The following is a 12961-nucleotide window of genomic DNA, read 5'->3' on the forward strand; positions in this document are numbered from 1 at the left end:
TGCTCTCTCGTTCTACTCGTGCCCTGGGACCGTTGATCTGCCGAGCTGTTCCTTCACCTACATATCGATACGTTGACAGCTTGACTGTCAACGACGAGCAACTGGTCTAATCAGCTCGGCCAGCTTGGATCACAACACTTAGACAAACTTTTATTTTTGTTACGGTTTTGTTTGCAGGTGTTGTATATTTTCAACATTAATATTTACCGCAAAACTTTATGAATGCTAATCTTAATTTCCACAATTTGCCAGTATAGAATATTTCAAAGATTTCTGCTTCTTAATTAAAAGTGTTGGAATCATCTATAAGTAATAGAATATAGATATACGGCCCGGCTGTTGTTCCGTGAATAATAAAAAATAATACAATATAATAATACGCATGGTTAGTTTTAATTTACCCCTTTCTACGCCGATTCAAAATCGGTTAAATTGCTTTCCATAGATCAATACACAAATTCAAAAAAAAAAGATTGGTCGACATATCCTACCCCTATTCAGATTGTTGACAGTTGCGCCATCTAGCTGTGAGAGCTTGAACTGAAGTATTAAATTTGAATGGGCAGTTATTTCAAACAATTTTCAAAGCTGTGCTTTGATCATGTGCTTTGAATATTGGAATATTATAAGAAAATATTTAATAGTACGTGTAAACTATTTTTATCAATTCTGTCAAATGTTTCTTAATTGCAAACACATTGCTTCCTACTTAATCTGATCTTGGCTATAGAAAGAAAGGTTTGTTTTAATTCAGATTCTTTGTAAAGTACTTCTTATTTTTGTTAGCTGCTAGAGGCTCGGTGGTGTGATTAGCAGGCATGACCTGGTAGGTCGTTACGCCAAGAAGAAGAATGCTTTGTTAGCGCATCGTGATTAACAAAAACTAACAAGTAATGAAGTAAGTTGAAAACAGCTTTTATGTAATAATGACAAATAACGGGCATATTGATTGCTACAATATGTACAATCTCTAAAGTTTCTTTAATTTCACTGATACAGTTTGAGTATGCAATGTAACGGTTTACATTTGAAAGAAACCCCTCCGGTTGTTGGCGCATCAGCTCACTGGATACATACTGGTAGCTGATAGCAGAGCAGCAATTCACCCGATTTATTTTTCAACTCCCAGCGAAGCTTTCCGTTAATCTGCCGTACAAATGGAACAGAGACAGGATGGGAAGTGATTAGTGCATACGGTACAAATAAGCCTGTTTCTGGGTTAAGCCATCCTCGGTGGGTAAGCTATGCCCACTCGAAGAAACCTACCGGTGGGAGATCCGCATTGACGTAGATGTTCGCTGAGAACAGTAGTCCTTGCGTGCCCTGGAGCGGACAGACGGTGCCCTCGCAGGTGGTGGGTGTGATAACGGCTTTCGTCTTAACGTTGTTCAGTATGAAGTACGCTTCATGCCTAAGCACACTGTCCGTCGATGCACCTTGATGGGACAAACGGGGCACGGGAAAAGAAGGACGTAATGAGATCAATAGAGAAAGACCTTACAACTCTCAGCAAATATTTAGCTTCGTATAGTAAATCGGTTGTACGGCAATGTTGGCAATTGTTAGTTTGTTTTTTAAGGCACACGGCTGAAGCGCCACTTCAGACGTTTGGTAATACGGTCGATACGATGTGATGACACGGCTGGATATTGGACCCAATCGGCGGTGTACAAGGGTTGTTGCTTTGTTCTCCAATCGAGTACGTTCGTTCGTATGTTGATTGTTTTGGGGAGAGAAAGTCAACGCAGGACATGGTGGCGCTTACCGTTGGAAGTGAATTCAGCCTTCACGGTTACGTTTGCGCCACGATGCATCGTACACGGTGCGGTTGCACAACTCGACAGATTAATAGATATGACATCGTACTTGGTGCCTGGGAACGAAAGAAAATATGACATGAAAGGAATAAGCGAATATGAACTTTAGTGAATACAACGAAGCTTTTGTGTCTTCATGGTGTGGCTATTTCTTACTGATGTGTAGCAGAGCTATGCAATTTCTAAGATCTAACACTGTAAATGTTCGAACTACGTGTGAAATTTCTATATTGACAGGAACACGCGTACTTTGTACCTCGTTGACGCGAACAACAGACGTCTTGAAATCAGTTATCAGTTCTATTAATAAACCATCAATCACAGGTGCTGTGCCTAGATGCAAAGTTGCCAAACAAACGAGCTTGTCATCTGAGACGTTATGTCCCAAGACAATAAAATTGTATAACGAACATTTAACAAAGCCAAATATATATTTAACATCATAAGATTGTATAACGATATTGTTCGTAGGGTTATTGTGTAAGGTTATTGTACAACTGTTTGGAAAAAAAACGAAAGGTTTTAAAAATAAATCTTCACAGTTCTTTCCGTTCACACACTCAGTAGGAAATTGCAGTCATTACGTGCAACTCCAATATAAACATTATCCACAGCAAACAAGGCTTACAGCGTCTTCACACCATTGCTTGGAATTTACAAGTGAGAAATTCCACGCAAAAACACTCGAACCAAGGGGAAGGTGCACTAACCATTTTCACCTACCCCTCGGTCACTTATCATAGCCAAAGTTGGGGGTCTAAAAAGCGGCAATCAATCAATCGTTTCAGGTGACACGAATTGTGTTACACGAAATTTCCGCTCAAAGCAAAGTCCCAAAACCACACAAGTGGATGGAGTGGATTAGCAAAATGGAACCGTTTACTTACCGCAGTCTTCAAAGATGAGGCTAGAGCCGACGAACGGGTGACGGTGGAATTTCCACCAACCGTTCCACCATCGCAAAATGCCACCGTCGACCGAGCCTGCAAAAAGCACACAGCAGTACACCGCCACGATACATCCAGTCCATTTCATTTCTGGAACAAAACGGTTTCTGTCCCTGGTCGGACGATGATTGCGAAAACAAAGGGAACAAATCGTATTGCGCACCGATTTACGACACTCGACGGGAAGAAAACGATACAGTGCTACCGGTTTTTGTTGTAACGCGTGCGATTGACGGGACACGACTAACGGTTAGTGCAAGTGCTCCAGTGTCCACTATTGTACGCCGCCGAACAGTGGGCTTCTGATCCACGCAGAATCACACTGATAACAATCGATTCTCCTACCGGTGATTGTATTCCGACGCGATTACGAACCACGATTTCGCTGGTGCCTCCGTCACTCCATGGGGAAGCAAGTACATACTTTGCGTGAGTCAAACACACTGCGATGTGTTGTTTTTCTGTCGCGAGAAACATGAAACTTCCGGCCACTCTGCGCGGTACGGCACCTTAACGCAGAGTACATAAAGCGCTGCACAACGAGCATTACACAAATCCGACCCACGGGCAAAAAAGTTGACGGGGATGACGTTTTGGAGAGTTACTCTGTCACTTGCGTGTATAGTGTTGGGGTATGGAGCCACCGCGAATATGGTAAGTGCGTTGTGCTTCGGGCAAGATGGAAGGAAAATTGGCTGACGAATAGCGAATCCACCTCGTTCCTTGCTGTAGAACTACGATGTACACATCGATAAGCTGGAGCGGGTTGGGGATACGGGCGAATACTTCAAGTACAACTACAGCTACGAGAAAATCTCCGACATGAAGTTTTCCATGGGAGCACAGATACAGCAGCTGAAGGAGCTGGACGACACGTACACGGTCAAGGCACTGATGGCCCGGGCCGATCTTGCGGAGGGTAGCGAGTTCGAGGTAATGATGGACCTGCAGAAGACGCTTTGCGACTGGATGCGTACGATCTATAAAACGTACTTCTACGACGAGCTGGCGAAGGTGAGCAATTTTCCCCATTACGACACGTGTCCACTGCCGGTGGCCGAATATGTTGTGGAGAACTATGTGCTCGATACCGAGCCGTACGGTGAGATGATGTCCGAGGGCCGCTGGAAGGCGGAAATGATGCTGATGAAGGACGATCAAATCTGTTCCGGCATTGTTATGATGACCACGGTTAAACCGAAAGAGGAGAGATAGAATTACATTAGCTAGCGAACACATTTCTTCTGCAGGTTGTAGTACATTTGAAACGGTTGGGTTTGTCATTAAAAGTGATTGTAATACAAAGATGGGTGTGATAAGTGAAGCTACTGCCAAAACAGGTGATGACAAGGTATCTTTGTAGACGAGTGAAGATTCGCTCTGACACCTAAACCAAACGGGAGTCATACGAGAATTCAGGCATAGACAGAGACTTTCAGACAGTGGAGATGTCAGGATTCTCGGGAGCAATGTCACTGGGGCAGTGTTCTTTGGTTCGAAGCTACTAAGCTAGATGTACCGATTGCCGACCACTTGCCAGATCTTCCACATCCTGGGTATCTATCAATGTCAAGATGACTCACACTTGCTGTACATCGAGATGTAGCCATGCAATATAGTTATCAGAACTGCTGTTGAACAACACTGAAGAGCTGCTGTACTAGGAAGAGATGCTTTTCATCAGGTCGAATAGGTAATACGACATGGACTAGATGAACCTTGACTTTGATGAGGCGATGACCAAAATCTTTGAACTTAAACAAACTCTATTGAACTGGCTTCAGATTTTAAATTTTACGACAAAATCTTACGAAATGTACACGAATAAATCTCTGTGATGCGGACTTTTAGCCAAAAATTGAAGTTAATTTCAGAACTCCACAGTTTATTTGCTTCCACTGCCACCCGTTCTTACAACGTCTCAAACATATTCTTTCGTCAGCTTCACATACATCTCCCCGCGGGCCACAATCTCACGCGTCTCGATAATCCGCAGCTCGGTCGTGGCTCGCCAGAACCCTTCCGGCACGACGATCGGTATGACGGACGAGTCAATGTACGCATCCTTTACCCAGTATTCACCTTTCGGAAACGGGCATAACCCACCGTCCGGCACAAACGGTAGGTTGGTGAAGTTCAGAAATATATGCTGATAGTCATGGTAGTGCGTTTTGATGAAATCACAAAATGGCCGCGAGGCAAGCTTCATCGGGTACGCATCGTACTGGTTGTTGCCCTGTGCACTGCGCGCGAAGCTCAGCCCGTACTGAAAAAATGGAGTAAAAGTTATGTTAATAATAAGTTATATAAACCCCGTTTGCGGGATCAGCCGTATGTAAGATCAGTACCTCGTATTTGTCTGTTAGATCAATCAGCAGTGCTCCGGTGCCGTTTAGTACCGAGAGCGTACGATTGAACTTCCGTACGCGTAGCTTTTCCACGTTAAAGATTTCCGATCCGTTGATGTGTTCCCAGCGGTCAAAGTCCACGATCACCTTCATGAGTCCTGCGCTCGGGTCGAGGAAGAAAAAGGCAACGGCCACCGTTGCCAACAGCGCGATAGATGACCGCATGGTTGGATGTCGCGTATAGGTTGTGGCAATAATTGCATCTGTTTTATATCGTTAATTGCACATGGCACGTGTGCTTGAAGCGAACATAGCGTGAAGATCGATTCGAGATTATTCGAGATTTGCCCATGTTCCTCTATCGTTGTGATCTTATGAGATGACCTGTGATGTAAAAGGAAATATTTTTAACTAAACAAAACAACAATTATTGTTAAGGTTACAAATAAAATTTAGAAGAGCAAAACATGTAATACAGGTTTGCTAGTGTTTATACTCATACTTGGTAGCAGCGCCGGTCTTTACACAACAGGACCGGTCTAAAATCCCATCCTCCGTACGCAGGACTGACTATCCGGCTAAAGGGGAAATAAAGTCAAAGAAAGGGTTTTGTGGTTGTTGTGCCGATAAAGAAGAAAAAGCTTTAAAATATTTCTATATATTTCATACATACTTATGTATATAATATTTCTATATATAAGTATGGTTAGCTAATAATACTATCTGTTTCTGTATGTGAGGGGCGTACCGGTGACATGATGGTAGTGGCGCCGGTCTTCACACGAACGAACCGGACCCAAATCCCATCCGGACCAATCCCCCGTAGCAAGGGTTGAATATCCGGCGACGTGGTAACATTAAGTCTAGTAAGCCACAGAAATGGCAGGCATATGACCTTTGGAAGGTTGTTACGCCAAGAAGAGAGAGAGAGATTATTTGTATAAAAATAATATCTTATAAGAAATTTCGATCGTTGGAGCAATAAATTAAGCGAATGAGGAAAGAAATTAAAAAACGACTGGGAAATAAATAAAAAATAAGGAAATAATTGTAGTATATCAATATAAGTTATAATATAAGTAAAATATAGTTATAACATAATATAATATAATGGAAATTTTTTAAAAGACGACTTTTGTATTCTAATGTTTTTACTTGATTTTTTAATTAAATTTATACTGATACTCTATTGAAACAATGAACATATAATACAAAAGCATAAATTTGGATAAGATTTGTACAACGGTTTTTCATTTATTATGTTCCGTAAGATCGCAGTACAGTAATCGTGGCGGGCTTATTTTTGTCTCAAACATATTCCTTTGTTAACTTTACAAAGAATGATCCCGTTGCTACCAGTTCGCCCGTTTCTATAACACGTAACTCCGGTGAGGCCTTCCAAAACCCTTCCGGTACGACCACCGGTATAATGGACGAATCGACGTACGCATCCTTTACCCAATACTTTCCCTTCGGAAACGGGCACAGTCCTTCATCCGGCACGAACGGCAGATTGGTGAACTTGAGAAACATGTGCTGGTACTCCCGGTAGTACGTTCTTAAAAACTCGCACATCGGTTTGGATGCTAGTTTCATCGGGTACGCATTATACTGATTGTTTCCTTGGGCGCTACGCGCGAAGCTAAACCCGTACTGATCGTACAAGAAAGTTTTCCGTTAGAGCAGGAGCAGAATATATAAAACAAAAATACACGGCACCGTTCGCACCTCATACTTATCGTCCAGATCGACCAGTAACGCCGCCGTACCGTTCAGGACGGACATCGTGCGGTTGTATTTGCGCACACGAATCGCTTCCATGCTGAATATGTCCGTCCCATTGGTCAAATCCCAGCGATCAAAGTCGAGTATTACCTTCAGCAAGCCCTCACAGCGCCTCAGGGTGAGAAGCATCAGGACGAACACCAGCACATTTAGATATAGCGTGATTCTCATGGTAGGGAAGCTTTTCAAAACACTACTGTTAATGTGTAAATAAGCACAAAGTTGTTTTATTGCTGGTAAAAGAGTGCGGAAGTTGTAGATCGCACGATCACAAAACGGTATCATGAATCAACAGTAATAATGACTGTCAATCACACACAGTAATTGGTATTTCTACATCGTTTTCATGATGTGTAGATGAAACTATAAGGAGAAATTCGAATGAACATCATGAAACTTTTGTATCACTATGGTAATTTTACATAAGAACGTTACCCAAGGACCTACTCAAGGGTATTTGTTCGCACGACTTTAAGTAATTATACAGTTTAGCCCTAAAGGCTACGAGTTGTTTAATATGTTGGACCTCTGTTTAAAAGTATAAACACAAACAATTCGTCTGATTCTAGAAGGTTTCTTTAAACGTCAAGGTTACTAAGTATTATATGTTAATTTCCAACACGTTGCCTCAATTTATTGAATAAAACTGGTACAATTCCGCCTCGTATTACTAATCAGTATCCCATGCAGCTCTACATCAGCTCTTTACTTAGTCGAACGTACATCGAACCACGGGCGACAAGCTCTCCGGTAACTGTGTCGATAAGATCGGTAGTACAGCGCCATAGTCCTTCCGGTACGACCACCGGAATAACGGACGAGTCAATGTATGCATCCTTCACCCAGTACGTCCCGTTCGGAAACGGGCATAACCCTTCGTGCGTCACAAACGGTAGGTTGGTGTATTTCAGGAATAGATGCTGATACTCACGATAGTACGTATTGATAAAGTCACAGAACGGTTTTGCTGCCAGCTTCATTGGGTACGCATTGAACTGATTGTTACCCTGGGCGCTGCGTGCAAAATGTACTCCGTACTGGGAAAGCAGAGAGAAACATGAATGCTCATACACTTTGGAAGGAAAATTTCGATTTGTCCATTACCGTGTAACGATTGTCCAGATCTACCAGCAAGACCCCAGTGCCGTTCATTACCGAGACCGATCGGTTGAACTTTCGCACACGAAACTTTTCCATGTTGAAGAACTCTGATCCGTTGTTGACTTCCCATCGATCAAAGTCTAGAATCACGCGTATCAAACCATCGCCAGGTACGATGAGGAACAGCGTCACGGCGATGGGCACTGTCAGCAGTATCCAGCGCATGATATTTGCTTAATGTACTTTGAAGGAACTGTACCGAATGAAGAATGGAACGGCATAAAATAGTGTTTTTGGCGTGTTGCAGTGCACTACATCTGATGTGCCCTAACGCATGATCTAATTCGTCCATCATACACGCACGCATTTTATCATTGCCGATGATCCGTTTGAGATGTCATTGGAACGAAGTAAGCGTTTCAGCGTTGTACGTCGATGAGTGCTGTCATGTCTGTTAAGGTAGCATATTAAGGATTATCAAATCTAGAAATTGAGGCTTTTTAACTAATTTTTTTTATAGGTTTATGTCTAATCCTTAAATAATCTACATGAACAATTTTTACATTGATTTGTTGTATGTATTTATTGTATTTATTATATACATATTTTTTAATAATTCAGCAGTTTATCAGTTGTTTATCATCTAGTATTTTTAAACACTTTAATTTTACATTAACTCTTTGATTGATTGTACGTATATTGAACTACGGGAGATAATCTCTTCGGTAACTGTATCGACTAGATAGGTAGTACAGGGTGAATGGAACTGAGAGCGCATGATATTTGTGATAGAAATGAGCGATGATTTGTTATGTTCAGTTGAAAAAGACACTGTATCACATGACGTAGTGCAGATTAGACCCTTCAGGCTCCGGTGGCCTAGTCACGTCATTGGAACGACCCAGTCCGTAAAGTCCTTTTAGGTCGTTCACATAGACAGAGGAGGCGTGGTAGAGGCGGATTGGCAGACGACTAGGTTAGGTGCTCGATCGTAAGCGGTTTAGAGGACTCCTTCAGTAGACCAAGACAAGCCCAAGCAAAATAAAAAAAAAGTTCTCCTCAATTGGAAGAACGTGAAAAACATTAGGACCTGTTAGTAACGGCAAACTAGATTTGAGAAACACACGAGAAACAAAGCTGAATATGGCGAAACAGCAACTCTTTACAACACCAAACTGCACAATGAGCATAGCAGCTTTTTTGGTATGCTGGCAAGGCAATAGACTGCAGTGAGCAACACCATATGGCTTGTTGTTGGTGGCTGGAATACTTTGATGGTCTGTTGCCCGTTGCTAAGTATATACACCAGCGAAATGGATTTACCTGTCACTTCGCTCTAGAGAGGAACTACGAGTAGACACTACCGACAGGTCAGGATCTGGTGTGTTTGTCTTGTCATGAGAAACTGGAGAGTTCTTTTAGGTCTTTCACACGTCAGAGAAGTGGAGGGGGAACTTTAATGAAGATGTCCTGAGTAGTGTCAGGATAGGTGATTGTTAGTATGAATTTAAAAAAAGTTACTTCAATCCACATAGGCTACTAAGCGGTTATACTACACGTTGAATAAGTAATCAAATTAGTGCATGTCAAATATCTAAAGATTGCAGATTTAAAGTATGATGTCGAATACTTAATCAATAAGTCTTAACATTTATCAACTCGATTGTTGCTTTAGCGATAGCTTGCCAGTAGATCGATTTCCTTGACAATTCTTAGTAAATCTCTCATTTATTCTTTATTCTATTTTCCATCCTTACCTTAAGAAACTAGATGTTTTAAACTACTGCAATGTAGAAATTCACACCTTCGAGCGAGTAAATTAAAAGATATCATCGCGTGAAACCTTGAACAGTAATTCGGCGCTAAATAAAATTTCATCATCAACCACCGTCACTAGTAAAATATCCAGCTTCCATAAGCCTGGCTGGAAGTAGTTGTTAATAAGCCTAGAATCCAACACCTTGTTCTTGATGTAATACTGCTGCATCGGCATCGGACATGCACCAACGTCCGGGAAGTTCGTCATGTTGCGATAAAACTCCCGATAGTCGTGATAGGTTGTGTTTAAAAACGTGCACACCCTCTGCACGGGCACACGGAACGGCGAGCGGATGAATTGATTGTTACCCAGTGTGCTGTACGAAAGGTACAAGGTGAACTGCAATACGAAATCCACAAAACACTGTATGAGATGTTGCTTTTGTTTTGGCAATTGCTTTTTCTACTCACGGCGTAGTCATTATTCAAATCTTTGTGCAATTCGAACGTTCCATCAAACACGGTCAGCGTTCGGTTGAACTTGCGTATGCGCAGGTTGGCTGCATCGATTATGTCGGTTCCGTTGTTCTGCTGGAACCGTTCGTACATTACATAGACCGGCGAGGTGTACAATTCTATAACGGCCAGTGCCAACATCCATAGCGTATAGCAACCGATTGTTGATAAAGTATTCGGCGATGTGCGAAACATGCTTCCAACACAAGCGAACTCGTTAAACTGTGTAGTATCGTTGACCGGCTTACAATGCAAACTAACAGTCTAAACCGTCCAAAAAATCCTCTTATATCGTTATGGCACGCTAATCAAATAATTGCTGGAGATTGAATAATACTAATTGTGTCACCAGAGACTTGCGTTTTCCTCTCTATCATTGATCTCGAAATGCGCTCAGCGGCACAGACACGCTGAAATGAAGTCATCATCATCATATCCACACAGTAGCACACAGATTTTGTATGTTAAAAAAATGTACTCCACTCTTTGCTGCCCACCATTGTAGCCCCAAAAGGTCTAGTAAACCTAAAACGTATCACTCGGCGAGCTAACCCGATCGCGCAGCACCGCTATTCACTGATGGGGGCCCCCGTTTGGCGGCTTCTTACACAATTTTGGCCGGCACCTCGAAGCAGGTGATCGAACGGCCACTCTTCGTCTGCAGCTCCCAGTGGATGGTCATGCTGGGGATTTTGGGGTAGATTTCGAGCACATCGAAGCTGCGCTTGTACACGACCGGCACGCCAGCCTTCAGCGGACAATCGGCCTTGGTTGTGCCGTCTTCCTCGAACAGATACGGGCAGGCGCTGGTACCATCGACACCAATGAACGGCAATGGTAGTCCCACGATCTTTGCGAACACGGTCGTACTAAGGCTCTTAACGTCTTCAGCTGTGTTAATGGGTGGAAAAAAAATAGTTTATGATCAATTAGTTTAGTTTACGATCAATAGGTCACACAGGCTGAATCAAACGACTTACTCGGAGTGAACTTTTGGTTAATGCTAACGGTCGTGCGTCGCTTCAACTTGCACGGTCCCTTGTCACAATTGCTAATATCGACGATGTTGTTCTCGATCGGCACCAGACTGCGCGTGTCTGTGCAGAAAAAGCGAAAGAGTAATTAAAACAAAAAAACAAACAAATCAATCAATTTGCATTGCGCGTACGCAGTAGCGAGTGACTGCAACAGCAGCACAAGCGACGAAACGCTTACCACCGCATGATTCGACGACGGTCGCTTGGACGGAACCGTTCAGACAGCACACCACGGCAAAGGTGGCAGCAACGAACAGGGCAGGGAAGGTGTTCATGATTACACTGCGCTTTAACAGCTGTCTGGTGCGGGTTCGCGGAACAAAAGAGCCCAGTAGCCACTCCGATCGTGGGATAAGATCTAACCGGGAGGAAAGATGAATCAAGGGGAAGTGATTAAAGATGAGCATTAATTAGTCACTGGTACGGTAGAGAAGTTTATGGGAGCAAAATGGCTGTACACTCGTTTGAAACTGCTTCCATCGTGGGTCGTGGTTTGATTTCCCACCATAATGCGCGCCTTGCGTTCCATTCACTTTGCATCACAAAAGGGCATCCTAGTCGATCGATAATTAGAGCTTGTTGAATGCCGCAACCGTACAGACCTCGCAGGGTGAGTAAAACATGCTAATCAATACGGGTACTTTCCGCACAAAACGCAAAAAAAAAACAACTGGTCAAACCATGTCAAACTGGTCTGTGAATAGGTCGGCTAATCGCATATCGCAAAATGCGTAGGGAGGGAAGGAATATATACGGTAGCCGCGTTGCACATCGGTTGCGGATGGTGATGCGCCACAAGATTGAATTGCATGAAGCAATTAAAACGCTGATCAAGCGGTATTCGCAGTACAGATTTATGCATTATTTATAACCTTTCACGCGAGCTGCTAAAGGTGCACTGTTAGCATGTGTGTGCCCTTTTGCGCGATTGTGGCGGCAGGAAACGATTACGAAAGTTATTCTACAATTGCCGGCTAAAGTTCAGCGTGCTAAAGTGGCAATAGAAGTAGTGTGACAACAGAATTGTTTAAATACGAAAATATTGTTGCAATCCGTTGAGATATAAAAGAAAAAACAGCGAATAAAGTTATCTCGACCTTTAACGTTGAATGTGCAACGTTTACTTTCATGTCGTTCTTCGCGTTAATGTTCAAACTCCTAAGTTGTAAGCTCTGCTGAACTCTCACAACCTCTCTTTGTCCTTGGCACCAACGATGCGTGACATAACAACAGACGGCAGAAGCACGCTAAGCACTGGCCCAAACACTTTTACATCTCCAACGTCAACCGTCAACGGGGAAAAAAAAAAACACAAACGGCAAAGGGAACACAATACTGCTGCATCATCATGACATCAGTTGGCTACGGCACGCACATTGAGCACTTACGCTTTTTATGCAGTTGTTTCGTTTTCCGCAGTCTTGCCGAACTTTTTGCTCTCAAAGCTTTTCACTTTCACACACGAGACGACACTCGGCAAACGGGACCCCGAAACGGTTGGTATGGTTCAGAATAAAAAGTGGAGTGTACCACTTTGGGCGAGAAGCTCTCCGAAGATTGGACGCGAAATTCAGGACTCTCCTCACCGGCAGGATGCTCGCATGCGAATGATCGTTCTGGCGGTCTTAAACGCGCGTTTTAAATTTATAATA

The 12961-nt window shown here is 43.0% G+C and overlaps 6 protein-coding genes and 1 pseudogene across 6 annotated transcripts; 1 reads left to right on the top strand and 6 right to left on the bottom strand.

Moving 5' to 3' along the window:
- Positions 1 to 1062: 1062 nt before the first annotated feature.
- On the bottom strand, positions 1063 to 2852 carry LOC128708629 (NPC intracellular cholesterol transporter 2). Its single transcript, XM_053803608.1, has 4 exons — positions 2705 to 2852; positions 1766 to 1873; positions 1267 to 1436; positions 1063 to 1146 (listed from the first exon to the last, which is right to left on the bottom strand). Exons 1-4 carry the CDS (start codon positions 2850 to 2852, stop codon positions 1063 to 1065), a joined length of 510 nt encoding a protein of 169 aa, XP_053659583.1.
- A 36-nt stretch (positions 2853 to 2888) lies between these two features.
- LOC128716625 (uncharacterized) lies at positions 2889 to 3979 on the top strand (annotated as a pseudogene).
- Positions 3980 to 4685: 706 nt separating this feature from the next.
- Positions 4686 to 5337, bottom strand: LOC128707816 (uncharacterized). The gene is made up of 2 exons (XM_053802774.1): positions 5113 to 5337; positions 4686 to 5030 (listed from the first exon to the last, which is right to left on the bottom strand). Exons 1-2 carry the CDS (start codon positions 5335 to 5337, stop codon positions 4686 to 4688), a joined length of 570 nt encoding a protein of 189 aa, XP_053658749.1.
- A 1083-nt stretch (positions 5338 to 6420) lies between these two features.
- Positions 6421 to 7068, bottom strand: LOC128708427 (uncharacterized). Its single transcript, XM_053803404.1, has 2 exons — positions 6841 to 7068; positions 6421 to 6765 (listed from the first exon to the last, which is right to left on the bottom strand). Exons 1-2 carry the CDS (start codon positions 7066 to 7068, stop codon positions 6421 to 6423), a joined length of 573 nt encoding a protein of 190 aa, XP_053659379.1.
- A 521-nt stretch (positions 7069 to 7589) lies between these two features.
- Positions 7590 to 8223, bottom strand: LOC128716641 (uncharacterized). Its single transcript, XM_053811352.1, has 2 exons — positions 8002 to 8223; positions 7590 to 7934 (listed from the first exon to the last, which is right to left on the bottom strand). The coding sequence occupies exons 1-2, from the start codon at positions 8221 to 8223 to the stop codon at positions 7590 to 7592; spliced, it is 567 nt and encodes a 188-aa protein (XP_053667327.1).
- A 1594-nt stretch (positions 8224 to 9817) lies between these two features.
- LOC128708135 (uncharacterized) lies at positions 9818 to 10413 on the bottom strand. The gene is made up of 2 exons (XM_053803096.1): positions 10228 to 10413; positions 9818 to 10156 (listed from the first exon to the last, which is right to left on the bottom strand). Exons 1-2 carry the CDS (start codon positions 10411 to 10413, stop codon positions 9818 to 9820), a joined length of 525 nt encoding a protein of 174 aa, XP_053659071.1.
- Positions 10414 to 10876: 463 nt separating this feature from the next.
- LOC128719144 (ecdysteroid-regulated 16 kDa protein) lies at positions 10877 to 11584 on the bottom strand. The gene is made up of 3 exons (XM_053812766.1): positions 11488 to 11584; positions 11253 to 11369; positions 10877 to 11163 (listed from the first exon to the last, which is right to left on the bottom strand). The coding sequence occupies exons 1-3, from the start codon at positions 11582 to 11584 to the stop codon at positions 10877 to 10879; spliced, it is 501 nt and encodes a 166-aa protein (XP_053668741.1).
- Between the last annotated feature and the right edge of the window lie 1377 nt (positions 11585 to 12961).

Source organism: Anopheles marshallii, chromosome 2 (genome assembly GCF_943734725.1).
Source record: "Anopheles marshallii chromosome 2, idAnoMarsDA_429_01, whole genome shotgun sequence".
NCBI classification, from domain to species: Eukaryota; Metazoa; Arthropoda; class Insecta; order Diptera; family Culicidae; genus Anopheles; species Anopheles marshallii.

What these genes read in the sequence shown, in the direction of transcription:
- LOC128707816 (XM_053802774.1), bottom strand. Translation starts at nt 5,337, where the DNA reads ATGCGGTCATCTATCGCGCTGTTGGCAACGGTGGCCGTTGCCTTTTTC. An exon ending in ATCTAACAGACAAATACGAG is followed by an intron (nt 5,031 to 5,112) that starts GTACTGATCTTA and finishes CCATTTTTTCAG; the next exon opens with TACGGGCTGAGCTTCGCGCG.
- LOC128708629 (XM_053803608.1), bottom strand. Translation starts at nt 2,852, where the DNA reads ATGAAATGGACTGGATGTATCGTGGCGGTGTACTGCTGTGTGCTTTTT. An exon ending in CCTCATCTTTGAAGACTGCG is followed by an intron (nt 1,874 to 2,704) that starts GTAAGTAAACGG and finishes TTTCGTTCCCAG; the next exon opens with GCACCAAGTACGATGTCATA. An exon ending in TCAATGCGGATCTCCCACCG is followed by an intron (nt 1,147 to 1,266) that starts GTAGGTTTCTTC and finishes TTTGTACGGCAG; the next exon opens with ATTAACGGAAAGCTTCGCTG.
- LOC128719144 (XM_053812766.1), bottom strand. Translation starts at nt 11,584, where the DNA reads ATGAACACCTTCCCTGCCCTGTTCGTTGCTGCCACCTTTGCCGTGGTG. An exon ending in CGTCGTCGAATCATGCGGTG is followed by an intron (nt 11,370 to 11,487) that starts GTAAGCGTTTCG and finishes TTTTCTGCACAG; the next exon opens with ACACGCGCAGTCTGGTGCCG. An exon ending in TAACCAAAAGTTCACTCCGA is followed by an intron (nt 11,164 to 11,252) that starts GTAAGTCGTTTG and finishes CCATTAACACAG; the next exon opens with CTGAAGACGTTAAGAGCCTT.
- LOC128708427 (XM_053803404.1), bottom strand. Translation starts at nt 7,068, where the DNA reads ATGAGAATCACGCTATATCTAAATGTGCTGGTGTTCGTCCTGATGCTT. An exon ending in ATCTGGACGATAAGTATGAG is followed by an intron (nt 6,766 to 6,840) that starts GTGCGAACGGTG and finishes TTGTACGATCAG; the next exon opens with TACGGGTTTAGCTTCGCGCG.
- LOC128716641 (XM_053811352.1), bottom strand. Translation starts at nt 8,223, where the DNA reads ATGCGCTGGATACTGCTGACAGTGCCCATCGCCGTGACGCTGTTCCTC. An exon ending in ATCTGGACAATCGTTACACG is followed by an intron (nt 7,935 to 8,001) that starts GTAATGGACAAA and finishes CTGCTTTCCCAG; the next exon opens with TACGGAGTACATTTTGCACG.
- LOC128708135 (XM_053803096.1), bottom strand. Translation starts at nt 10,413, where the DNA reads ATGTTGGCACTGGCCGTTATAGAATTGTACACCTCGCCGGTCTATGTA. An exon ending in ATTTGAATAATGACTACGCC is followed by an intron (nt 10,157 to 10,227) that starts GTGAGTAGAAAA and finishes TTCGTATTGCAG; the next exon opens with TTCACCTTGTACCTTTCGTA.